Source organism: Myxine glutinosa, chromosome 7 (genome assembly GCF_964187855.1).
Source record: "Myxine glutinosa chromosome 7, kmMyxGlut1.1, whole genome shotgun sequence".
NCBI classification, from domain to species: domain Eukaryota; kingdom Metazoa; phylum Chordata; class Myxini; order Myxiniformes; family Myxinidae; genus Myxine; species Myxine glutinosa.
The window spans coordinates 57,260,424-57,288,377 of record NC_136267.1 but is presented as its reverse complement, the minus strand read 5'-3'; the positions used below and the strand labels follow the sequence as shown (position 1 = coordinate 57,288,377).

The 27,954-nt window shown below is 43.3% G+C and overlaps 2 protein-coding genes across 12 annotated transcripts in view; both read left to right on the top strand.

The window, feature by feature from the left end:
• LOC137431270 (uncharacterized) overlaps positions 1–27,954 on the top strand; it is a 917,646-nt gene that overhangs the window by 192,534 nt on the left and 697,158 nt on the right. The window lies entirely within an intron of this gene.
• Positions 1–27,954, top strand: part of LOC144888143 (uncharacterized) — a 1,118,715-nt gene that overhangs the window by 837,536 nt on the left and 253,225 nt on the right. For 5 of the 10 annotated variants that reach the window (XM_078781768.1, XM_078781769.1, XM_078781767.1 and 2 more), the window contains exons 11-12: positions 209–959; positions 1,065–1,142. The exons of 4 other annotated variants lie outside the window; for them this stretch is intronic. In XM_078781768.1, coding sequence (XP_078637894.1) covers positions 209–959; positions 1,065–1,142 — 829 coding nt within the window. The remainder of the gene's footprint in view (positions 1–208; positions 960–1,064; positions 1,143–27,954) is intronic. One more of the 10 variants, XM_078781770.1, reaches the window with a different exon arrangement.

Genomic DNA, 27,954 nt, shown 5'->3' with positions numbered 1-27,954 from the left:
TATCTAGATATCTATATATCTATCTATATATATATAAACGCGAGTTGTGTGTGTGTGTGTGTGTCCAGTTTTTGTGTGTCCGCGTCTTGCATATGTAGAAACACAATGGTGCTGTCATTTTGTTTGTTTGTTTTTTATTAATTTCGATTGGGTTATAACAAGTTTCGTTTGGCTGAATTAATATATTGAAGTTTTAATTTTGTTGCAGATTGTGTGTGAAGACCCTGAAATATTTGCCCCACCTGTACCACCAAATGAAGAGGAACCAATAATACATACTTTGCCACACAATGAGATTCCACACAATGAGACGGGTGAGATGCCACCTGGTGAAATGCCATGTGGGAAGATGCCACGTGTTGAGACGCTGCGTAGTGAGGCGTCGCGTGGTGAGACGCCGCGTGGTGCGACGCAGCTTGGTGAGAGGTCACGGGGTGAGATGTCGCTTGGTGAGATTCAGTGTGGTGAGATGCAGCGTGGTGAGTTTCAGCGTGGTGAGATGCCGTGGGGTGAGATGCCATGGGGTGAGAGGCAGCGGGGTGAGATGCTGCGTGGTGAGACACCGCGTGGTGAGATGCAGCGTGGTGAGATGCAGCGTGGTGAGATGCAGCGTGGTTCGACGCAGCGTGGTTCGACGCAGCGTGGTTCGACGCAGCGTGGTTCGACGCAGGGTGGTGAGATGCCATGGGGTGAGATGCCATGGGGTGAGAGGCTGTGGTGTGAGAGGCTGTGGTGTGAGATGCAGCACGGTGAGATGCCATGGGGTGAGAGGCCACGGGGTGAGATGCCACGGGGTGAGATGCCGCGGAGTGATAGGCCGCGGAGTGATAGGCCGCGGAGTGATAGGCCCCCGAGTGATAGGCCGCCGAGTGATAGGCCGCCGAGTGAGAGGCCACCGAGTGAGAGGCCACCGAGTGAGAGGCCACCGAGTGAGAGGCCACCGAGTGAGAGGCCGCAAGGTGAGATTTTTTCCACAGCACCTGTTGTGCATAATGAGCTACTTTTTTTTTTTATCAGAAAGTCACACGGAGATCAAGCCTGATACAAATGCTATTATTTCACAGATCTAGACTTGCGCAGTCCTCCATGGAAGCATCCAAGAATGAACAGCAGCAGAATGCCGATGGAAGATTTTGAGGATGGTAGATGGCACCTTTTTCTTGAAGAATGATTTATGCAACGTAGGATTGTCTGTGTTGTAAAGTGAGAAAGCTGATACTTGACTTCATGGATGTGTTTTGCATGGGTGGTCGGGGTGGGTTGGGAGGTAGTGAGTACTTGTGTATCAATGATGAGGATGTGGCAGGGTAGAGATGAATGAGCATGTGTGTTGGGGTGTTAATAGCTTTGCCTCTTTTGTGCTTGTGATACAAACAGATATGTCATGTCATGTAAGTTAATGTTTTCGCATGAAATTAGTAAGTTGCTAGAAATCAGTACCGGTACCCTGATATATTTATTGCAGCTAAATGAATTCAAATAATGTTGTAATATTGGACTTACCGGAAGCACCCGCTCCATAAGGGAGCGGCTAGTGGGATCATGTTATTTTCTTTATGATCTTGTTGTCATATTGATACCATACCTTTTACCCCAAAAGTCCAGGGATGATGCTATTATCTATATTCATACCACAGCAGACGCTTGGAATAATGTCCAACGTGCATTATTTTTCTTAGCAGACACATCCCTCTATTTGGTCGATGTATCGGCAACAGACCGCAGCCTCGATCGCTCCGGAAAAATAAAAACGATAACCCCAGTTACGTATATGCAGTAAAACATACCTACTGCTTGTATGTATATGTAATACATCGTTGTTATTTCACTCGGATAATTCCAATTGCACCCCTCCCGCAAAGGACGAAATTGTGAAGATGGCCAAAAAAATTCAAAACTTGATGGAATCAAACAAAACTTGCACAGCCACAACTTAAAGGTGCCCTCATTTCGTCCCTCAAAGTTTAAGCTTCCGAGGTCAAATCCTCTCAGAGGTGTAAATGAAACATACACACAGCATGCTTTCCGTCCATTATGTATAGATTTACAGAATATATATCAACGAGGGATTAACTTAGGAAGGGACCTTCATGAGACACACAAGACAAACTTTCACTCTAATCCTCTTTAATGCTATAAGCCTGGCTTACACTTGATTGGTTGAGGGCACCGAAAATGGAATGTGAAAAATAGCCCAGCAAGAAGCAGATACCATAATAAACTAGAAAGAGAAATCAAATTGCAGACCCTCGCCAGGACGTGTTTTCTGTTGTTTTTCAGGAATTTCTGCTAAAAAAAAATGGCGGCCGGACCATGTGACCGATGACGTCATCATTTTTCCCCCCTCCACCAATTTATCCCAAGATGACACTCAATAAATTTTATTTTGATCGGATGAAGTTTTGTACTGGTCGAATTATGACATCATAATGAAGGCACATATGACATCTTCATCAACATATTTTATTCCCCATGGAGAGTTCTTTACATTGAGCCATGGCTCAATTTTTTTCTACTAGGGCATGCCCGTACGTGGGTGCCCGTTCCTTGCCAAAAAAAAAAAAAAACGCTACCCGTACGCTCTACCCCGCCCGTACGCCCGTACGCCCGTAAACAAAAAAAACAACGCTCTTCGCTTCCGCCCTTCGCTCTGACTGAATTGGGAGAAATAATGCGCATAAGAAATCGAGAAATTATTATTTTCTCCGGAAGAAATCGAATTACGAACCGTAATGGCGCACGCGCTCGGCTCGGCTCGCTCTCACATCGGCCACGCCTACGCAACAACGCGTTCTGTGATTGGCTGCCGGAAGTGCAGTCTTCACTGTCCGGAAGGTCGCATATCGCAGTTACGATGAATCGCAAATTAGTTTTAATTAGTTTTAAAACATAGTTGAACGCCAACATAGTTTGCCAACGTGAAATAAATGAATACGCTCTCAAATGTGCCGTCCGAGGCAGAGTCTGTTCGCCACGTTCGGCACACGTGATAGCTCGCTGCTCTCTGATTGGTTGAATCGTTTTTTGGACATAGCTCGGTAACTACTTCTCCGATTAATATGAAACCTTGAAAAGGCACATCCTCGGGTCCCCAGCAATATACCTGGCAAGTTTCAAGTATATCGGACCGGTAGTTGTCGAGAAACAGCGGTCACAGACAAACATACATACATACATACATACATACATACATACATACATACATACATACATACATACACACAGAGATTACTGGAATTATAGATAGATGCAGCGTTTTGTTATAGATATAGAGGTGCAAATTTCTTCGGTTTTTCCAAGATGGCGGCCATACCACGTGAACTATGACGTCATAATTATCATGAAAAATTATACAGATGGAGTTGCGCCTTTGGTGAAAATTTCCTGTCAATTAAACCAACTGTTGCAGAGAAATTCATATTTATTCTGTGCAGTCAAACACACAAACAAACAAACGGACAAACAGACTCAAATGCAATACCCTCTCCTCTGGCGAGGGTAATGAGGCAATTGGGGATGGGAGGGTTGCCTTGGGTTGATGAGATTGAAACTCTCTCTCACTGCTGCCAAACTCTTCATCTTTTCATCTTGTTCTGAACCTCCTCGCACTTGTGTCTGCATGCTTCCTTTCCTTGTTCTCCTCTTTCCCTTTCCCTCACTTGTTTTCTTCATTCTTTTTTCTGATTTTCCTGCATATGTGGCATGCCCACCTCTACCCCAATCCCACCCTGTGCCACCAATTCCATGGGTCCTGAATACTGTGGGCTTTGGAGTGAGGGTTGACTGACGGTTATAACCATTAAAAGGGAGGGGGGAATCGAGTGCACACAGACTTGCAAAGTCTGAATGATAGTTGATCTCGTGCGTTTACACCATGGGGTCCCTCCTGCAAAAAGGCTCAGATGGAACATAATATTCAATCATTGGCAGATATTATTTACAGATATATAATACTGTCACCCCCACCACAACCCCTCTCGCTCCCAATCCCTCTCCCCCCACTCCAACCCCTTGCCTGTAAATATGAAGTATGGAATATAAAACTACTCTTGATTGTGATGGCTCGTGTCATTCTGCATTGACAGACAGATAGAAAATGGAATCTACACTACTGAGAGATGGGGCAAAAAACGATATACACAGTCGTGGTCAAAAATATTGGCACCCTTGCACTTCTTTCAAATAATGCACCATTTCTTCCAGAAAATTTTTGAAATTAAAAAATATTTTGGTATCCACGTTTGTTTTTCTTTTGTTTGTCGTGGAAACAAACAAAAAAAAAAAGCTGAAAAAATTAATAAATCTTGGCTTATTCCACACAGAAATCCTTAAATGGCCCAGACAATATTATTAGCACCTTTTATAAGTTGTTAGAAATAATTAGATTACAAGCAGGTGATTCTCCTTTACTTTGCGATTGAACTCACCTGTGGTGAGTTGCAGGTGCCTGCAATGTAAAAATCACTCATTCAACCAGTTTGAATGGAGAAAAGGAGTCATTCTGTTTTGTGTCACTGTGTGTAACACAATGAGCATGGAGAAAAGAAAGAAAACCAGAGAATTGTCTTGAGGAGGTCAGAAAGGGTGTTCTATGGTAGGAGACCCAGGAGGACAACACGAGAGAGAGAGAGAGAGAGAGAGAGAGAGAGAGAGAGAGAGAGAGAGAGAGAGAGAGAGAGAGAGAGAGACAGACAGACAGACAGACAGACAGACAGACAGACAGACAGACAGACAGAGACAGACACAGACACATAAGAAAGCCCGACTGGAGTTTTCCAAAATACACCTGAACAAGCCAAAATCCTTCTGGGAGAATATCCTGTGGAAAGATGAGACCAAATTAGAGCTTTTTGGTAAAGCACATCATCTCTATGTTTACAGAAGACAAAATTAAGCCTTCAAAGAAAATAACATCTTCTCTACAATCAAACATGGAGGAGGTTTGGTCATGTTTTGGGGTTGCTGTGTTGCCTCTGTCACTGGGTGCCTTGAATGTGTGCATGGAATCATGAAATCAGGAGATTACCAAGGCATTTTGGAGCGCAATGTTCAACCTTGTGTCAGAAAGCAGGGTCTCTGTCAAAGGTATTGGGTCTTGCAGCAGGACAATGACCCCACACACACTTCAAAAATTCACCCAGGAATGGTTCAAGACAAAACTCTGGACTGTTCTGAAGTGGCCAGCAATGAGTCCAGTTCTAAATCCCATTGAACACCTGTGGGAAGATCTGAAAACAGCAGTTGGGAGAAGGCATCCTTCAAATCTGGGAGAAATGGAGCAGTTTACACAAGAAGAGTGGGTCAAACTGCCAGTAGAGATGTGTAGGAAGCTCATTCATTTCTTTCGGAAGCGATTGACTGTTGTTATTTTGTCCAAAGGCTGTGCTACCAAATATTAAGTCTCTGGTGCCAATAATTTTGTCAATGCGATTTCCTTTTATTTTCTCATTTGAAAGGACATGTTAAATTCTGAATAAAAAACGAAGGTTCTGTAATATTAACAGTGAAATAAGGAATTGTCTAGACCAAATACTTTTGTCAATTTCAACTTATTTTTCGAGAAAATCGTGAGTTATTTGACAAAAGTGCAAAGGTGCCAATATTATTGGCCACAACTGCAGCACGATATCTCAGTTTTGGATAGATTCGGCCGAAACTTGGTGATGTTACATGTAGGGTTGTAACATGCAGTGGCGACAACCAGCAGGGGGCCCGGCGGTGATGTTGGTGGTGGGACCGCGCGAGGGATGCTGGGACGGAGCTCGGGATGCTGGGGCTGGCTGCTGTTACGCTGTGAGATTTGGAATACACTTCATTGCTTTCTACAAGTGTCTTGTATTTATGCACACCAGGGACACTGGAACATGGTGTCAGAAGTTATGAACCTTGTTGCCATTTAACGCCGAGTGATTCTGAGTCCTTGCCTTCAAATCGTCACGGCGTTCGCCGGTCTGCCACAAAGGCTCGTCACCATTGTTGAATCCCCAAGCAGCATCATGTCCACGGCCTCGGATTCGACACCGGCGGCCTCTAGCATTGCGGATACGTCGACACGAGCTATGGCGACTGCAGCTACGAGTACGTCGGTAGTCTGGGGCACAGCAGCAGCAGCAGCGCACCTCAACATCCAGCCTCCCTGTTCGCTTGACTTGCACGCAGCGGGCCTTTTGGGCGCTTGGAAGCAGTGGCGGGAGAGCATGGAGTTACACTTGGATCTCGCCATGGCAGGATTACCAGAGGAAAGGAAAGTGAAGATGGTTTTATGCCTTATTGGGAATGAAGGTCGGGAAATTTACAATAAATGGAATACGATGACAGGCCGAGTGTCGAACAAGTAATGGAGGCATTTGACTTGACAAGCATTGTAATCCTCGTCCCAATGAGACTGTGCAGCGGTACAAGTTCTTCACAAGATATCAGCATAGAGGCAAGAATATAGACGCATATGTGACCGAGTTGCGTGTACGAGCCCGCTACATGTAACTTTGGGACCATTCGTGATTCCTTGATCAGGGATAGGATAATTTGTGGCATTACAGATGGGGCACAGCAAGAACGGCTGCTCAGGGAAGCTGACCTGGACCTTCCAAAATGCCTCTAGCTTTACAGAGCCGCTGAACTCTCAACAGCGAGTGTAAGAGAGTTAGTCTCCAATGGAGTCATCGATTGATGCCATGCAGCAGTTAGCATACAGACCACAGAAAACACGTCAAACACAGCAGCAACCACAACGATCTAACAGCAAACAACCACAGCGATGCCAAGAGTCATGCAGGTTTTGTGGTTTGAAGCACCCCAGGGGAGCACACAATTGCCCGGCATCTGGACAGCAGTGCCGCAAGTGCTCATTACTCAATCATTTTGGCTCAGTTTGCATGCAAACCTGGAGTGTGTTTGTCAACACTGTAGAATCAGATAGCAGGCTGGATGTGCAGCAGAGGCAGCCTGAGGAGGATGTCCTAACTGTCTCATTGCTTCCAGAAACATTGGTTCTCGCAGAGCATGTCAACGTTGTGCAGACAGCATATCCTAAGCAGATATTCGCTAACATGAACATGCATGGGCAGATCGTCAAGTTCCAAGTGGACAGTGGAGCAACATGTAACGTTCGGCCAATGAAATACCTCATGGGTTTGGATTATCAAATCAAGCCAACAGACCAGACCCTGGTGTTGTTCAACAAGACTAAAGTGAAACCAAAAGGCAGCTGCCGGATCCAACTCACAAATCCCAGGAATGGAAAAAGCTATCATATTCAGTTTGTTATCCTGGAACAGGACTGCACACCGATACTGGGGAGCCACACAGCCCAGCAACTACAGCTAATTGAGGTCCGACATGAAAATATCTGCCACCTAGCAAGCGCATCGGCAACAAATCCTCCCAGAAAATCACGGACATGAGATAATGTGCTGGAACGTTATGGCGATATTTTCATCGACACTGGACTGTTGGAAGGTGAGTATCATATTGAGACTGACCCCAGTGTCAGACCAGTCATACATCCACCATGCAGAGTACCAGTAGCACTGCGTTCGAATCTTGAGGCAGAACTCGGCCATCTGGAAGAGCTGGGCATCATCACACCGGTGACAATGCCAACCTCAAGGGTGAACAGCATGATCACCGTGATAAAGTCGTCGAAAGGGAAGTTGAGGAAATGCATTGATCCCAAACACCTCAACACTGCTATCATGCGGAGTCATTACTCCATGGTGGTTATTAATGAGATCCTGCCGGATTTGCGGAAGGCACGTATCTTCAGCACATTCGACCCGAAAAATGGGTTCTGGCATGTGCAGTTAGATGAGCCAAGTTCCTATCTGACAACATTCAATACACCATTCAATCGCTACCATTGGTTGAGAATGCCATTTGGAATTATATCTGCGCCTGAAGAATTCCCAGAGGCGTGTTGATCAGGCCTTGGAAGGACTACCCGGCTGTAAGAAGGTTCATGATGACATTCTGTTTTACGGGGAAGGAAGTACAGATGAAGAAGCATTAGTCGACCATGATCGGAAGCTGATCCTGTAGTTCGAGCAGTGCAGACTGAAAGGATTGTGTTTAAACCCCGAGAAAGTGAAACTGCATCAGTCACAAGTCTCCTATCTAGGGCATTTACTTACATAGGAGGGAGTGAAGCCTGACCCTCAGAAAGTGCAAGCTGTAGTGGAGATGCCTATGCCAACAGACGTCCCAGCAGTATGTCGCTTCATCGGATTTGTTATGTATCTCAGCACGTTTCTGCCAAAGCTAACTGACCTTTGCCATCCTCTCAGACAACTGACTCAGAGCGATATTGTTTGGCATTGGACAGAAGTCCATGAAAAGGCCCTGTCGGAGATCAAGAGACTCGTCAACGCACAGCCCGTACTACGTTACTATTGCCCACAGACTGAGCTCACCCTTCAAACAGATGCTTCTGACATTGGACTTGGTGCTGCGCTACTCCAACATAGTCAGCCGGTCACATTTGCTCGTAGGGCCATGTCAGATGCAGAAACTAGATATGCGCAAATTGAGAAAGACCTTTTGGCCGTACAGTTTGGGCTCGCGAAGTTCCACCAGTATACCTCCGGCCGGAAGGTGAGAGTGCACACACATCACAGACCGTTAGAAATTATTGCAAAAAAGATTTCGTTTGAGCTCCAAAACGTTTGCAGAGGATGCTCCTGCAGATGCAGCTATACGAGGTGGATATTCAATACAGGCCAGAAAGGGAAATATGCGTGGCTGACACCTTGAGCAGAGCTTATTTTGCCAATGAAGCCATCTGAACATGAGCAGGTGGATGTTAACATGCTGAACTATGTTCCCTGCTCTCGCAGCACCAGTCGGGACATAGAAGCACATACAAGCAATGATGGAACATTACAGCTGTTGCAGCAAACAATTCGAGATGGATGGCCAGCAACAATCCGCTCTGTGCCCGAGGAAATTCGACCATACTATCTTGTTCGTGATGAGCTCGCAACACAGCATGGACTTGTGTATCGTTGTGAATGCCTTGTCGTGCCACGGTCTCTTCGCCTTGACCTTATGAAGCCCCTTCATTCAGCTCACCTGGGTGTGGAAAGCAGCTTACGGCGTGCTCGTGAATGCATCTACTGGCCCGGCATGAATGCCAATGTTCGGGACTTCATCCAGAAATGCGACACTTGTAGTGCAACGGCGGCCAAACAAACCAAAGAGTCACTAAAAGTCTCATGACATCTCGCAACGCCCATGGGAGAAACTGGCAGCAGACATATTTTACCTGCAGGACATGCGATACCTCGTGCTGGTTGACTACTACTCACGGTTCATTGAACTTGATAAGCTGGAGGACATGCGGGCATCCACAGTAATCCGCAAGATCAAGGCTCATTTCGTGCGCTATGGCATACTGGACATTGTCATTTGCGACAATGGCTCCCAGTTGGTGTCCGTGGAAATGTGCAATTTTGCATCAGACTGGGGGTTTCACTTCAGGACCTCATCACCAGAGTACCCACAAAGCAACGGTCGGGCTGAAAGTGTTGTCAAGATTGCCAAGCAGCGATTGAGATGTGCCGTTCGATCCAAATAGGATGTGTACCTTGTGTTGCTTGACTATAGAAACACCCCATCTCAGGACACAAGTTACAGTCTGGCCCAACGCCTCATGGGTCGCCGGACACGAACATTGCTGTGCTGTTGTAGTTTACATTCAAAGCCTTCCCCAACTTAGATACCAAGTTTTTCAACACATACAGTGCCAGCAGGTAAACTGGTTCCACCAGGTTGTTTTAAGGGAATGCACTCCCAATGGAGTGTGGAATGTTTAGTGAGTTTGCTAAGAATGTCCTTTGACAGCATAATGGCAGGGACCCGTGGAATGTGACTTCAAGCCCTCAACCCCTTCCTTCTTCAAGTCCTCGACCCCTTCCTTCTTCAAGTCCTCGACCCCAAATCCTGAACCTCTCTCCCCACAAAAGCCCCAGCTCCCCTCCACCCCCTTCCCAACTCTGTCCCTTCTCTGTTACCACTCCCCACTCCAACTCTCTGTCCTCCAATGCCCCTTTCATCCTCACGTTCTCACCCACCCCACCCCTCCTCTCCCAATGTCTGCATAATAGTCACAAACTGTTGAGACTTCCAAGGTTTCTCAGTGAAGTAAATTGACTAAAAGGAAATCATATGTTGGAAGGAATTGACTGAATAGTTTGTGGCTAAATATATTTTTTTACCTCCAATAGTTGTGTGAACCAGCAACTCTGAGCCTATACATCATCCATGTGTGCAGCAAAGATGCACATAACTCAAAATTGCATGCATATCAATGTTTTCGACCTCCACATGCACTGTCTGGACCCAAGAGGTGTTAAATGAGATCATTCAGCATTATAAGTGCTGTGGTCACAATGTTTACCCCGTTCAGACACAATCGTGCAACTTGCATTTAACGTATTTTTCGGCGTGTAAGTCGATACTTTCCCCCCCAAAAGTTCAGGCCTCGACTTGTACTCAGAATCAACTTATCTATGGTTTAAGACAATTAATTGCATGAATAATATTTATTAATTTTTTTGCAAATTGTGATATTGTCTGAAATAAATTGTATTATCATTCATTGAACACACATGTATGAAGACATGTAATAATAATATTCATTCATAGCATGTATGAAGACTAATTTTGTGTGAAGAAAACCAAGAAGACCAATCAGGGCTGCACCGCCAGGTGGACAAATATTGAATGATTGTATTACAATGTGTCAGGTGTTCTTGTTTATAAAGGAGTGGTGAACTGTGACAAAATGTAATGTGCTACGAGCCAGCTTGTTGATCATGATTTTGTCGCATGTTTTAAATGCTGTACCTCGAAATGATAACATGCATGTTGAAAAACGATTTACATTCCAAATTTGTCTGGTAGGTTGTCCCACAAAGTAATTCAAATTATATGCACAAAACCGCTCATCAATATTCCTGGCTCTGAAAGCACCATAGCTGGCAATGCGTTGTTTTTATATTTTAACGTTTTTTTATTTTACTTTTTTTCTTATCTACAAATGAAGGAAGAAAATGGGGAAATTAGCCAAAAAGACATATAGTCTACATCAGGAATGGGCAAAATACAGCCGAGGGGCCAGATCCGGCCCGTATGTTACTTCTGTCTGGGCCGCTATGACTCCCAGACCCAACTCTATTCTGCCATCTTAAAAACAAGAATCAGATTGTTGTGTTTTGATGAAAGTGGTTATTTGAATACTTTTGAGGCAGTAACACTTTTGGGACTTTTCATTTACTTGATCGGCGAACATTGTACAGCAGGAAAAGAATGCAATTTGCCTGCGTGCAGGGTACGGGCCTTTGATTGGTTGCTATGATTACATTGATAATTATAGCAGCCAATGGTTTAGCACAGGAGCCGCACAAAAATTAGCCATATAGTTTTCAGTTTTGTAGGAATTCGCATTTGTCGCACTTCAGTGTCGCACTTATTGAAGAAGCGAAATGTAGATGCTGAATGACGAGTGTTTAACAATGCCGAGTGTTTAACTTCTTTACTGATGTCACAGGGAAAGCTGTGTGCTTAGTTTGCAAAGGAAGTGTTGCCGTATTCAAAAGTACAACTTGAATGGACACTTTGAGAGGAAACACGCATCCAAATATAAGAACATGTCTGACAAAGAGTAATCTAGACGAGACAAAAAAGTGAAAAGTTCCTGAAAAGAATGACTTTTTATTTAGTTTTCCCGGCGAGGATATTAAATTAATTTTATTGTTTTGTGTTTTTATTTGTTAATGTTGTGGTCATGCACGTGAACCCATTGGGGGAGAGGTTGGGTGAAGTATTTATTTATTTTCCCCATTTTGTAGTGCAGTATTGTTATCCCTCTCATTCTGAAATAAAGCCGGTTCACATTCCGGAAAACTAGATCCCCAGTCTCCTGTATGGCACCTTTAAAGACTGTTGGATAAGTATTTTTTTTAACTTTTAATTTGACAGACATTTGCACAATCTGGCACACACAAACTCATCAGTCACTTTTCTGTGATTATCATGTGAAAATGTCGAAACACATATTCAACTTTTATGGAATAATGGCACTAACCATTCATGCATCATGAAAATCGATAATTATTTTGATGGTGAGGTAATTTTATTAGAAAACAGATATGGGCCCAGGACGACATACCGAAATTATTGTGGACCACCCACGAAAATTAATGCCCACTCTGCTCCACATTGACTTACAGGCTGAAAACTATGGTATATTCGGATAGACAAAAGATATATATATATATACAGTCACGTGAAAAAGTAAGTACACCCCATGTAAAGTTTTGACTTTTTCAACATATTTCAACATACAGCTATTTGATCTTCATTTCAACAATATTGATAGATAAAGGTGATATAATATAACAAATATCATGAAACATTTACATTTTGTCGTCCATTGTATAATTTAAATAAACATAAATGCAAATTTCACATGTGGAAAAAGTAAGTACACCCCTACATTTATCACTACTTCAAATACCTAAAATTAGAATCAGGTGCACCAGCTCAGGTGCAAATGATTAGAACATCATTCGAGAGGATCTTGGAGGAACCTGTCTTATTTAAACCTCAGACATTTAGTTTGGTTTGCTCTTTGTTGTTGAAGTGTGTGGCATCACCATGCCAAGATCAAAAGAGCTCTGAGGCCTTCAGAAAGAAGGTTATAGATGCCTACGAGTCTGGGAAGGGATTTATAAAGATCTCCAAACAATTTGAAATCAATCATTCGACTGTCCGGAAGATCATCTACAAGTGGAGAAGATTCCAAACAACTGCCAACTTGTTCAGGCCAGGCCGCCCCAGCAAGTTCAGCCCGAGAGCAGACCGCAAGATGCTGAAAGAAGTCTCCAAGAACCGCAGAATGTCATCACAGGACCTGCAGGTAGCTCTTGCCACTGTTGATGTCAAAGTGCATGAGTCTACCATGAGAAAGAGGCTGCACAAATTTGATCTACATGGGAGGTGTGCCAGGAGGAAACCTTTGCTGTCCAGAAAGAACATCAGGGCAAGACTGAAGTTTGCCAATGAACACCAAGGCAAAGACCAGCACTTCTGGAACAATGTGCTCTGGACAGATGAGTCAAAGGTAGAGCTATTTGGCCACAGTACCAGAAGACATGTTTGGTGAAAACCAAAGACAGCATTTGACCACAAGAACCTGATACCAACTGTAAAGCATGGTGGTGAAAATATTATGGTTTGGGGCAGCTTTGCTGCATCAGGGCCTGGGCAGCTCACCATCACTATGAATTCTTCATTTTACCAGAGGGTGCTTGAGGATAATGTGAGGCCATCTGTCGGAAAGTTGAAGCTCAACCGAAGGTGGACCTTGCAACATGACAATGACCCTAAACATACCAGTAAATCCACCAAGGAATGGCTGAAAAGAAAGAAATGGAGGTTCTGGAATGGCCAAGTCAAAGCCCGGATCTAAATCCCATTGAGATGTGGTGGGGGCGATTTGAAATGAGCTGTACATGCAAGAAACCCCTCAAACATCGCATAGCTGAAAGAATTCTGCATGGAGGAGTGGGCAAAAATTTCTCCCAGTCGATGTCAGAGACTGGTAGACAGTTATAAGAAACGCCTACTTGAGGTTGTTTCTGCCAAAGGGGGCAATACCACCTATTAGATCCAAGGGTGTATTTCCTTTTTCCACATGCGAAATTTGCATTGATGTTTATTTAAATTATACAATGGACTACAAAATGTAAATGTTTCATGATATTTGTTATATTATATCACCTTTATCTATCGATATTGTTGAAATGAAGATCAAATAGCTGAATGTTGAAATGTGTTGAAAAAGTCAAAACTTTACATGGGGTGGGTGTACTTACTTTTTCACGTGACTGTATATTAGGGTGTCACTAAAATGTAAAGTTTGGATTTTTCATACTCTCACACCGGGAATCTATTCGATTAGTAGTAAAAACTTTGTGACTGAAAAATCATTTGGATTGAATAACTTTAAAAGGTCACCCCCGGGGTCCAAAGTTTTTTTAAAAAAAAATTTAAAAATCTATTTTTGTGTTCCAATCAGATTTTTTAAATTTAAATAAAACTATTATTTGTTCATATTTTTTATAAATACGAATGAATGACCGATGACCATATGTTCTACAATTCCACATATATAGAACATATAGATTCTACAATTCTACATTCTTCACGTATAAAATTATCAACGTCTCTGCGGGCTACTTCTTCACTTTTTCCGGTCATCCATTTCCCTAAGCCTTATCATTTTTCCTTATCCAGCGTCCGTTCCTCTTCTCTCATTTGTTCTCCTTTCAACTCCCTAAACCATATAGTGGGGCGGCTTAGCCCAAATATTCAAAAGAATTGTGCATTTTGTGATACAAGCACCAAATTTGGCACAAATGTACATTAATATGTTGCGAACATTTTCAGATATTGGGCCACTTGAAATTCCGTAATTTTTTTTTTCAAATTTTTTCAAATTTCGTAATTTCAAATTTTTCGGGTGACACCGTCACAATTTCGGTCTTCGAGGCCGGCCGATAGGCAAAGTGTGACCGGAAGGGACGAGGTTCCCCTGACCACGTGGCCCTCGATCTGGGAAGCGAGAGGCGTTCCATTAGTGGACGCGCCCCTCACGCCCGACTTTTGGGCGGCCCCGGCAGGCCGTTTGTTTTGACGTTCCGTGACAGGCCCCGCACCCCCACCTCCGGGCCGACCGGAAGCTTGTGCTGAGTACATCATACCTGAACAACTCAGTGAGGCAGAACACAGCAGTGCACACCAGGGTGACCCCTTCAGTGCATAAACCAATTAACCTGTCCACTGCAGGGCATATAGAAATGAAGATATTTTCTGCATATAATAATAATATAAGTTCAGTTCTATATAACAATTTCTGTTATCACCACTACCACTACAACTACCACTACTACAAGCTTTGTCTGGAATTTTGTGGACTAACAGACAAACAGACATACAGACAAGCTGGGATCAAAACATTACCTCCTTCGACCATTGAGTGTAGAGGTAAACATCATGGAAATTATATCATGCCCTAGATTTAATTCATGCTTACCCGTGTATTTGCTTCACTGGTTCACAAGGTCTTTTGCATACATGTAATTCAGACTCTCGTCTTCATTGCTGACCACACAATGTTCGCAACATATTAATGTACATTTGTGCCAAATTTGGTGCTTGTATCACAAAATGCACAATTCTTTTGAATATTTGGGCTAAGCCGCCCCACTATATCGGCCGGCCTCGAAACCCGAAAAATTTGAAATTACGAAATTTGAAAAAATTAAAAAAAAAAAATTACGGAATTTCAAGTGGCCCAATATCTGAAAATGTTCGCAACATATTAATGTACATTTGTGCCAAATTTGGTGCTTGTATCACAAAATGCACAACAGGTTTGCTATGCTGCTACACTAATATCAAAACGCAGTTCTTTTAATATCATTCCTGCTTCCAAAAAAATATTGATATTTCTACACACAAAAAAAAATAAAAATAATATAGTAAGGGAAACATATGAAAATCTGTTAACTAAATTGTTACCAAAAAATTTCTTGACCAATATGTTTGTAAAGGTGTGTAATAACGTGTTAGAATGTTGAAGGTCAACTCCCGTGGGAAACCCAGAAAAAAAGCTGTTGAATTTGGGTACCGAAAAATTATTTTCGAGAATTTTTATTTTTTTAAATTGGCCCTTAAGTAACTTATGAGGGGTCAAATAAGGGTTTTTCATGATTCTGAGTTGATTGTTAACATTTATATTTCACCACAGACACTCCTTTGTGGAAAAATAATTTCTAAATATATCTCATTTTCTACTTTGCAGGACATGGAGTCTAGCAATATGGATGAAGACGTTACTCCACCTGTGCTCAATTGCTTCATCTGTGCACGCTCAGATACACCAGCTGAAAGGCTCATACAGGCAACTCCAAAGGGAGACTCAACTTTATTGAAACAAGCAGAAACTGTCGAAAATGTTACTGTTGTGGAACGTATGAAGGAGGCTCAAAAGGAAGGAAAACTGAGGTACCACCAGAAGTGTAAAAATGATCTGTACAACAACTTTGTTGCAACCACCAAGAAGTCAGCTCAAGCATCAAAGGCAGAGAAAGAGTCATCAAAGTTGAAGAGAAGACGCACTACTTGTGAGTTCAGTTCATCAACTGGCTGCAGTTCTAGAAGATCACAGTCAGTTGACCTCCTGTATAAGGATGTATGCATTCTTTGCAACCAACCAGCCCAGCTCTACAAAAATAATCCAGCACAAGCTAGAAAGAAATACAGTTGATAATTTGACTTTTGTTGATTGTTGATACACTGAAGGCAAGCTTGCTGAAGACAGCACGGAGTCGCGGGGATGACTGGGGCACTGAAGTCACTGGACGCCTGGAAGGGATCAACGACTTGGTAGCAGAAGAAACACTGTACCATTTGCGATGCAAACTTATGTTTGCGAGAGGTGACAGTTTGTCCAAGACTGATGAGGAAGGAAAAAGGAAGAGAGGACAGAGGAGTATTGATGAGGAGCGAGAGGCAGTTTTTATTGAATTCTGCGAATGGTTAGACTCAGAATTAGAGCATGGGGTAATGAACATGGACCAAGTCCATGAAAAGCTGCAGGAGTTTGATCAGTCACCAGAGAAGAGCCTTTCTTATTCAAAGCATTGGCTAAAGATAAAACTTCTAGAAAAATACGAAGACACCTTGTATTTCACAACACAGGAAAGAAGGGCAGATGTACTCTGTCTCAAAGATGGCACCGACAATATTCTGCGAGAGCATTATGCTAATCTTGACCATGGAGATGAGAAGACTCAGATCATAAAGACGGCACTCAAGTTCATATCCAATGATATTGCCTTGATTGATTTAGGTCCAAAGTCATACCCCACCACACACAGTATGACTGACATCGATAGTCAGCTGACACTTGTTCCTGCAAGCCTTCAGATGTTCTTGAGACCGATTGTCAAGACAGACGAAAGAGTTGCCGTTTGGGGGCAGAATTTTATTAAGGCCTGTCGACCTCGGTCTGGAGTATTGCCACACCAAATGGGGCTTGCCATACAACTTGATCATAGATTTGGGTCAAAATGGATGCTCAACAAGTTCCACCGGCTGGGATACACTGAGTCTTACACAGAGACACAAAACTACAAATACTGCTTCCTTAATAGTAGGAGTGGAGATGATGTTCCAGATACTTCTGGCACTCTTGACACCATTGTGGAGGAAACCGATGAACAGATCAATGATGAGGTTGCGGTTGATGCTGCGCTTGAGGATCAATCAGTGATGACAGCCAAAGTGCCAGCCAGTGAAAGTGAATCGGCTGAGTACATCGACATCTTCCTTGACACAGAAGCCACCAAGGAAACAGTGATTCAGGCTGGTACTGCGATTTTGAAGTACATTTACCATGGACGAGATACTACATTGGGTGAAATTCGGTACAACATGTTCTCAAGGAAGGCAGCGGCAGGAGTGATCAAACCAGAGACTCTACCTCCAACAGAGGGTGCAGCTGCACAACATTCACTCCGTGCCTACCTGCAGACCCGGGACTGGATCCTTCTACAGAGCATGTCTCTGAACCCCAGTGACTATGGATGGACAATAGGTGTGCATGGGTATGAGCCAGTTCCAACACTGGACCCCACGGCTCCTGAGGAGCTATTGCAGTTCACGAGCTGTAATTGTCATGGAGATTGCAGCAACCGGTGATGCAGCTGCAAGAAGAATGGGGTCACGTGCATCTCGGCCTGTGGAGTCTGTAATGGCATTACATGCAGAAACTGCAGTCATGATGTTGTTGAGTCTGAAGAAGACATAGACAATGACTGTTGAAACTTCTGACATTGTGAATGAGAAATAACTCTTGAGTATTATATATGTATGTGAAATAAAAGCTACTTTGTGTGTAAATGTAAAAGTGAAAATATAAATGTTAACAATCAACTCAGAATCATGAAAAACCCTTATTTGACCCCTCATAAGTTACTTAAGGGCCGATTAAAAAAAAAAAAAATTCTCAAATTTTTTTTCGGTACCCGAATTCAACAGCTTTTTTTCTGGGTTTCCCACGGGAGTTGAACTTCAACATTTTAACACATGTTATTACACACCTTTACAAACATATTGGTGAAGAAATTTTTTGGTAACAATTTAGTTAACAGATTTGTGAAATATCTCATAAAATGCCCTTACTAATAATAATTGCAACATGTCAGTCATCGCCCAGATTTCGCAGTGATTGGTCTCACATAGAAATCATATTCTACTTATTCTTTCTACAGATGGATACCCACAAACAGGTATACTTGCTACGAACAACGGTGGATGAGGTGAAGGGGATGCAAGCTTCCCTCATATAGGCAAGCATTCGGGCATTTCTTCTAGCTTCACCATGAAAATAAACTGACAGTCCGGGACGCATTAAGGGAGTCTTGTCGAGCAGTGATGGCTTTCTGGGATAAAGCTCATATTCCAACCAGGCTCGAGCAACATTGCATGAGCAAACGAGAAAAAGTTTTCGAGGAGTGGAAAGGCCTCAAGAAACACGCTTCAAGGACAAGTGATTCACACAAGACAAAGGAAAAAGAATTTGTTGAAAAAAGATCATCTCTTTGACATTGCCCACGCTGACGCTGAGAAACTGATCAAGTGCCGAGAGGATTGGGAGTTCCTCCAGCAGCAACGTCATTGAGGACGTCCCGGCTCAATGACAGGTCTGGACAAGACCCATCAACGCCAAGCCGAATATCGTAATCGACGGCAGGAGGAAGAGGAGAAACGAAGAAAGCGATCAGTAGATGAAATGAAGGCAGTATCTGAGGTAGCATTTTTAGAGTCATCGTCTTCAAGCGCAGATGACATCCAAGAAGAACAAGGAGCATGTGGTGGAACGTTCACGCCAAAACGAAAAATTACGAAGAACATCATGACACCAGAATTGGCGGCAGCGCTTGATCGTACACACCTCTCGTCAAGGAAGGCCACGTATCTGCTGGCCGAGGCATCTACCAGCTTTGGTCATGACGCCAGCGAGTACAACATCAATCGTGGGTCCATTCATCGTCAGCATGAAAACTTCCGCGTCCAGATGGCTCAGCAGTTGAAGATGGATTTACAAGTGGAGGGTCCGTTAACTGTTCACTGGGACGGGAGACTCATGCAAGGTCTGACGACACGGGAGCATGTTGACTGATTTCCTATTCTTATATCTGGCTCCGGAACAGAACAGCTCCTCGGGGTGCCAAAGCTTTCGTCAGGTACTGCGCAGGCACAAGCAAATGCCATCACAGAATGCCTAATTGAATGGAGAGTGACTGATCGCGTCAAAGCCATGTGTTTCGACACCACTGCGACAAACACAGGTCACCGTGGGGGAACTCTTGTTCTTCCAGATAGTGGGGCAGATATGTGAAATGATTGTGGGTTTGGTGGTAAAAGCACCAAAATTGGCATATATGATGCCAAGATGGTACTAATTAACTTGAGATATGGTACCAAGCTGGATTTTTTCCGAGAAGCCCATAAAGTGCGAAAATTCAAAATGGCCACCGCAGCAATTGAAAATGTCTATTAATTGCCGTATCTTTGTGAATAGTTAACATAGAAACTTAAATAAAGTATCCTTTTGTATGTTTTCAGACATGCTGAATCCAATGGAACCATCATTTGGTTGAAAAAATGCATATATATCAACATAGTGGTCAACTCTATGCTAAAATTCAAGATGGCTGCCGTTCGAATTGTGAAAATCATGAATCTTTCTCACTCTCCTACAGGAGGAATGCATATCATCACCTCGTTGGATCATCATCTTCATACTATCCAGTGTGACCAACTGCAGGATCATGCAATAATTAAGGGAAAGAAAAAGGAATTATTGTTTCTTGTTGTAATAATTTGTATTTCTTCTCTTCGTAGGTGAGTGAACGGGAATTGTGTCGACACGGAAAAAATGCAAACTTGTTCACGGCGAGACACTGAGATCAACTGTAGACAAATGTCAACCGATAGACTGGAGTATGTGTGCCTTATGCCAAGAACACTCGGATAAACCACTGCAATGTCCAGCGAAATCAAAACGCACAGACGTTGGTGTTGGATATGATACTCTGGGTGAAAACTTGAGCAAATTTCTTGAAGTGGGAAACCAACCATTACCGATTGACATACGTAGGCTTGATGAAGGGGATGGTATTGGAAGCACACTGGAACGTAATCATGCCCAATGGCACAAATCATGCCGATTGAAGTGCTGTGCCAGTTGCCTCACCAGAGTTCAGCTAGCTTCACAACCTACTACATGTACATCTGACGATACCCTAGGAGGACCTTACATGTTACGGCAGGCTGAACGTACAGATCCTCTAGAAGATTTCGAGTGTTTCTTCTGTGATGAAGCTGGAACGGAGGTGATACCTCTGCATGAAGCAATGACACCACGACTCACACAGAGGGTTAGGCAATGTGCATTGAAATGGCAGGATCAAAAGTTAATTGCACAAATCAGTTCTCGTGACCTTGTGGCCCAGGAAGCGAAGTACCATGCCAATTGTCTTGTCAAATTGTACAATGCCAGCAACAGGAAGACAGAGCAGGGAGAAAAAGAGAACGTTGACCGAGTGTCTCATGGTATAGCATTGGTGGAACTTATGGGATACATAGAAGAGACAAAATTGAGCGACAAGGCTATTGCACCTGTTTCCAAACTGGTGGATCTTCTACAGTTATACACCGACCGACTGGCAGAACTGGGAGTTGCAATAAGTGGACGTATACACTCCACTGATTTGAAAAATCGAATACTCGCAAACATGCCAGGGCTTCGTGCATACAAACAAGGTCGGGATGTCATGCTCAGTTTTGATGATAATATAGGGCATGCACTACGGGATGCATGCATGGACGATGGCGACGATGAAGCTATTTGCTTGGCGAAGGCAGCCAACATAATCCGACGAGATATGTTGGGTATGAGTGCACACTTCGATGGTTCCTTCCCACAGGGATGCCAAGAAGATGCTGTGCCCAAGTCGCTCGTTGCTTTAGTTAGCATGATCATGGATGGACCAAATATCAAGAAAAAAGACGACGACGAAGTTATACAAACATCGCTCAGTATTGCTCAATTACTACAGTACAACAGTTATGTGAGAAGACGCGAAGGGTCCACTGGTACACACCACAATAAAAGCAGAGAGACTCTACCCATATATCTTGGCATGATGATTCACGGACATACTCATAAACGGGAACTCGTAGATACCTTGTTCCACTTGGGCTTATCAATATCATATGAGAGAGTTCTTGACATTTCCACTGACATGGCCATTTCAGCAGCCCAACAGTATGAATCCGAAGGGGTTGTCTGTCCCCTCATTCTGTGAAAAAATCTGTTCACCACAGCTGCTGTCGATAACCTAGACCACAACCCAAGCTCAACAACTGCTCATGACGCATTTCATGGCACGGGGATTTCACTCTTCCAAAACAGAGTAACAGAATCTGATGGAATCATACGTCAGAAGGCAGAACTGCAGCCGCGTCTTCTTAGCAAGCAGATACCACCTCTCCCTGACTCGTACACAACACTGACGCCCGTAACAGCAAAGAAAGATACGATCATCCCACGGACTGAGGGTACACTGGTATGTGACGGCCTACTTGTTAAAGCTGCTATGGAAGATGAGAAGAAGTGGCAGAACAATACCCATCGTCTCGTAGACAAAGAGGTCCAGAGTGTTGATGATCCAATCTGCTGGGCTGCTTTCCATTCTAATCAACTACAGAAACAAGACTTTGATGTCACAATCGGATCTCTTCTGCCGTTATTCCCTGATGACTCCAAGTCTGTGGCAATGATTCGTCATTCGATGGATGTTGTACAACGAGCTGTCCATCTCCTAAATCCCGGACAGGTGCCTGTGTTGACAGTAGATCAACCGTTGTTTGCCATTGCTAAGCTGATACAGTGGAACTGGCCAGATGAGTATGGGGAAGAGAAGCTTGTCATTCTACTAGGTGGCTTACATTTCGAGATGGCTGCTTTGACGGTTCTTGGAGATTTGCTTGATGGCAGTGGATGGACGCATGCTCTAGCCCAAGCAGATATTGCTACATCTGGAACGGCTGAATCATTCCTGAAGACATCGCATGTCAAACGGACCAAACATGCACACCAAGTTAGTACCAGTGCATTGTCGATACTCTTGCACAAGGCCTACGATGTGCACATCTGTGAAGAGAGTGAACCCATACCTTTCGACGAATGGTGTGTGAAACGAGTTGAGGCTTCTCCATAATTCCAGTTCTGGTTTATCATCATGCAGCTGGAGCTCCTAGTACTGGTTTATGTAAGGTCTCTTCGTAGTTCCAAGTTCTCCCTCTATGTGGCTGTCCTCACAGCACTTGCACCCTGGTTCTTCGCCTTGGACCACACTCATTATTCTAGATGGTTACCGATTCACATTCGCGACATGATGACATTGCAGGAACGACATCCTGATGTAGCAAGCCAGTTTGAGCAAGGAGGCTTTGTTGTGCACAAAACAAAGCGACCATCCTCTGCATTAGCTATTGACCATGCACACGAACAAAACAACAAGGTAGTGAAAGGAGATGGCGGGGCAGTCGGGTTGCTGCAAAACCCAAGAGCTCTGCTCCATTGGATGGTGGCCGGACCAGAACTAGCGAGGGTCGTTGAGGAGTTTGAGGTGAATTGTCTGGATCAAGGGAACAAAGGAAAAACTGCCAAAATCTCTCTCAAGCACCACGAGCATACTGCATCTGCACAAACCACATTTGCAAAGGAGGTTGATGATCTTGTTCGAGTAATCGAAGAGATGGGAAATCCATTCATGGAAGAGAGTGAGGATCTTCTGGTACTTGACAGCAGAGATATCGCTGATCTAGTATGCAATGTGTACTGGTGTCATGGGTGTATAAATGTATAGGGCCTACTGATAGTATGCAATGTATAAAGGTTATTCTACACATTATAATTGGAGATGTATAAAATGTTTCACTTTGTTCAAAATATGATTTTGTTTTGCACAAGTATAGCTAGCTGCGGCGGCTATTCGAATGGCTGCTATTTTGAATTTTAGCATAGAGTTCACCACTATGTTGATATATATGCATGTTTTCAACCAAATGATGGTGCCATTGGATTCTGCATGTCTGAAAACATGCAAAAGGATACTTTATTTAAGTTTCTATGTTAACTATTTACAAAGATACAGCAATTAATAGATATTTTCAATTCCGGCGGTGGCCATTTTTAATTTTCGCACTTTACGGCCTCTCGGAAAAAATCCAGCTTGGTACCATAGCTCAAGTTAATTAGTACCATCTTGGCAACATATATGCCAATTTTGGTGCTTTTACCACCAAACCCACAATCCTGGTGGCTTTTTACACATATCCGCCCCACTAAGAGGAAAAACCTGGAGGAGACCTCATGTACTTTGTGTGCAGACACCACGTCCTAGAATTGGTGCTAGGAGCAGCGTTTGAAGCAACTATGGGGACAGCATCAACTGGTCCCGAGATTCTACTCTTCAAGCGCTTCCGTAGTCAATGGCTCTTCATTGACCAGCGACAATTCCAAACGGCGGTCACAGATGTGGTCACCAAAGCCGCAATTTCTGAATTCAGAATGGAACTCATTGAGTTTGCTAAGTCACAGGCGCATCAAGTGCGTGATGACTATCAGGAATTACTTAATCTTTCCGTCATCATCCTCGATGGAATTCCACACAAGGGCATCAAGTTCCGTGCCCCTGGTGCAATGCACCGGGCTCAATGGATGGCTAAGGTGCTCCACGCCATCAAGATCTGGCTCTTCCGTAACCAGTTCCAAATGACAAACACTGAGGTACGCGGAATTCGAGATCTCTCTCTTTTCCATTCTTGTGTACATGAAGTGTGGACAACAGTTTCCCAATCCATCGAAGCACCGCTGAACGATTGGGAATTGATGAGGACGCTCATTCGATATTCGGACAATAAGATCTCTGATGCTACTATGAAGAAGCTAGCTGCGCACCGATGGTACCTTTCGGGAGAGGCAGTGGGTGTAGCATTTTTTGATGAGAGGATTTCGACGGAAATGAAGTGCAACATGGTCAAAGCGTTGGACGAGGAAGCCCCTGACATCTTGGTCACGAAGGTACAATTGGTCACGAAGAACACCCGTGGATTCTTCTCAAAACTTCAATTGTCAAAAGACTTCCTACTCTGCCATCCCAGTTCGTGGACATCAAACCCTGACTACGTGCAATCTCGGGCTCTGGTCTCCAAACATGCGGTGGTGAACGACAGAGCCGAACGGGCTGTGGCTCTGGTACAGGAGCTGAATGGAAAGTTGACATTGAAAGAGGAACTGTCCAGTTCCTCGTCCAAGTTGTCACCGAGCACAGAAAGCGACACCCAGCTCCGAATAAATCGGCATTGATGAAGATGTGAAGGAAGTATCAGCGTATGAGCATCAATATTCGTATTATTTGCGTTTTTCCAAAGTTCTACTTTTGTTACTTTGCCATTTTTTAAATGTATTACCTCGTGAAATTATTTTTTACATTTTTACAATAAATATTATGTTCGTGAAATTTGCGTTTTTTCAATGTCCTACTTACATTATGGTATTTGGTGAAAATATTATTATACGACGGCGAAGCTTACTTGGTTGTTCGGGACAGCGGCATCCTCCCAACACTAAAAGGGGTAACGTCTAATGGAATACTAGGAAGCCTGCTCTGAAGCAAGAAAAACCCGAAATCATGAAATAAAGGAAAATGGTTATTTGGTTTATTTCCAAGAAGTAGAAAGTGATGTGAACAAACGGACATTGTTTAAAGTTGAATGGGCGACCTCCAAATGATGGCTAATCAGGACCAAATTTCTTCCACTCAGTTTTTATACGAAGTAGAATACTATTACGGGGTGAGACTGAAAAAATCCATCTTTAAATTTCCGCCCAATATTACTTTCTGCCCACTATTACTGTTTTTTCCTCCATATATATACAGTCACGTGAAAAAGTAAGTACACCCCATGTAAAGTTTTGACTTTTTCAACATATTTCAACATACAGCTATTTGATCTTCATTTCAACAATATTGATAGATAAAGGTGATATAATATAACAAATATCATGAAACATTTACATATTGTAGTCCATTGTATAATTTAAATAAACATGAATGCAAATTTTGCATGTGGAAAAAGTAACTACACCCCTACATTTATCACTACTTCAAATACCTAAAATTAGAATCAGTGTGCACCACCTCAGGTGCAAATGATTAGAACATCGTGAGAGAGGATCTTGGAGGAACTTGTCTTATTTAAACCTCAGACATTTAGTTTGGTTTGCTCTTTGTTGTTGAAGTGTGCGGCGTCACCATGCCTAGATCAAAAGAGCTCTCTGAGGCCTTCAGAAAGAAGGTTTTCGATGCCAATGAGTCTGGGAAGGGATTTAAAAAGATCTCCAAACAATTTGAAATCAATCATTCGACTGTCCGGAAGATCATCTACAAGTGGAGAAGATTCCAAACAACTGCCAACTTGTTCAAGTCAGGCCGCCCCAGCAAGTTCAGCCCGAGAGCAGACCGAAAGATGCTGAAAGAAGTCTCGAAGAACCCCAAAATATCATCACGGGGACCTATAGGTAGCTCTTACCACTGTTGATGTCAAAGTGCACGAGTTTACCATTAGGAAGAGGCTGCACAAATTTGATCTACATGGGAGGTGTGCCAGGAGTAAACCTTTGCTGTCCAGAAAGAACATCAGGGCAAGACTAAAGTTTGCCAATGTAACACCGAGGCAAAGACCAGCACTTCTGGAACAATGTGCTCTGGACAGATGAGTCAAAGGTAGAGCTATTTGGCCACAGTACCAGAAGACATGTTTGGCGTAAATCAAAGACAGCATTTGACCACAAGAACCTGATACCAACTGTAAAGCATGGTGGTGGAAATATTATGGTTTGGGGCAGCTTTGCTGCATCAGGGCCTGGGCAGCTCACCATCATAGAATCCACTATGAATTCTTCATTGTACCAGAGGGGTGCTTGAGGATAATGTGAGGCCATCTGTCAGAAAGTTGAAGCTCAACCGAAGGTGGACCTTGCAACATGACAATGACCCTAAACATACCAGTAAATCCACCAAGGAATGGCTGAAAAGAATGAAATGGAGGGTTCTGGAATGAAATGGAGGGTTCTGGAATGGCCAAGTCAAAGGCCGGATCTAAATCCCATCAAGATGTTGTGGGAGGATTTGAAACGAGCAGTGCATGCAAGAAACCCCTCAAACATCACACAGCTGAAATAATTCTGCATGGAGGAGTGGTCAAATATTTCTCCCATTCGATGTCAGAGACTTGTCGACAGATATAAGAAACGCCTACTTGAGGTTGTTTCTGCCAAAGGGAGCAATACCACCTATTAGAGCCAAGGGTGTATTTCCTTTTTCCACATGCGAAATTTGCATTTATGTTTATTTAAATGATACAATTGACTACAAAATGGAAATGTTTCATGATATTTGTTATATTATATCACCTTTGTCTATCAATATTGTTGAAATGAAGATCAAATAGCTGTATGTTGAAATATGTTGAAAAAGGCAAAACTTTACATGGGGTGTACTTACTTTTTCACGTGACTGTATATATATAATAATATTATATATTATATATATATATATATATATATAATAATATATATATATATATATATATATATATATATAATAATATATATATAATAATATAATAATATAATTATATATACTAGGACGTGCCCGTACGTGGGTGCCCGTACGTGCGTGCAAAAAAACATGCGTACAAACAACAACAACAAAAAAAAACTTTGAAACCACGTGGCAGTAACGACCACAGAACCCCCCCCCCCCTCTATTTACATGAAATGGTTTGGTCCATTCGCAACGACCACAGAACCCCCCCCCCCCCCCCTCAATTTACATGAATGGTTTGGTCCAAAGCGAACGGCTTGCGGAGTTTGGTAAAGAAATCGCCATAGCTCGGTAACTACTTCTCCGATTAATATGAAACCTTGAAAAGGCACATCCTCGGGTCCCCAGCAATATACCTGGCAAGTTTCAAGTATATCGGACCCGTGGTTGTCGAGAAACAGCGGTCACAGACAAACAAACACACAGACACACAGACACACAGAGATTACTGGAATTATAGATACTAGGACGTGCCCGTACGTGGGTGCCCGTACGTGCGTGCAAAAAAGCATGCGTGCAAACAACAACAATAAAAAAAAAACTTTGAAACCACGTGGCAGTAACGACCACAGAACCCCCCCCCTCTATTTACATGAAATGGTTTGGTCCATTCGCAAAGCCAAAGCGAACGGCGAACGGCTAAATCGCCATAGCTCGGTAACTACTTCTCCAGATTAATTTCAAACCTTGAAAAGGCACATCCTCGGGTCCCCAGCAATATACCTGGCAAGTTTCAAGTATATCGGACCGGTAGTTGTCGAGAAACAGCGGTCACAGACAAACACACACACACACACACACACACACACAGACACACACACACACAGAGATTACTGGAATTATAGATAGACTAGGGCATGCCCGTACTATATATATATCTAAAATTATATCCCCCCCCTCTATTTACATGAAATGGTTTGGTCCATTCGCAAAGCCAAAGCGAACGGCTTGCGAGTACGGTGACAATCCCCCCCCTCTATTTACATGAAATGGTTTGGTCCAAAGCGAACGGCTTGCGAGTACGGTGACAATCCCCCCCCTCTATTTACATGAAATGGTTTGGTCCAAAGCGAACGGCTTGTGGAGTTTGGTAAAGAAATCGCCATAGCGTGCACAAACGCGCAGGAAAGCGAAAGAATCGCAA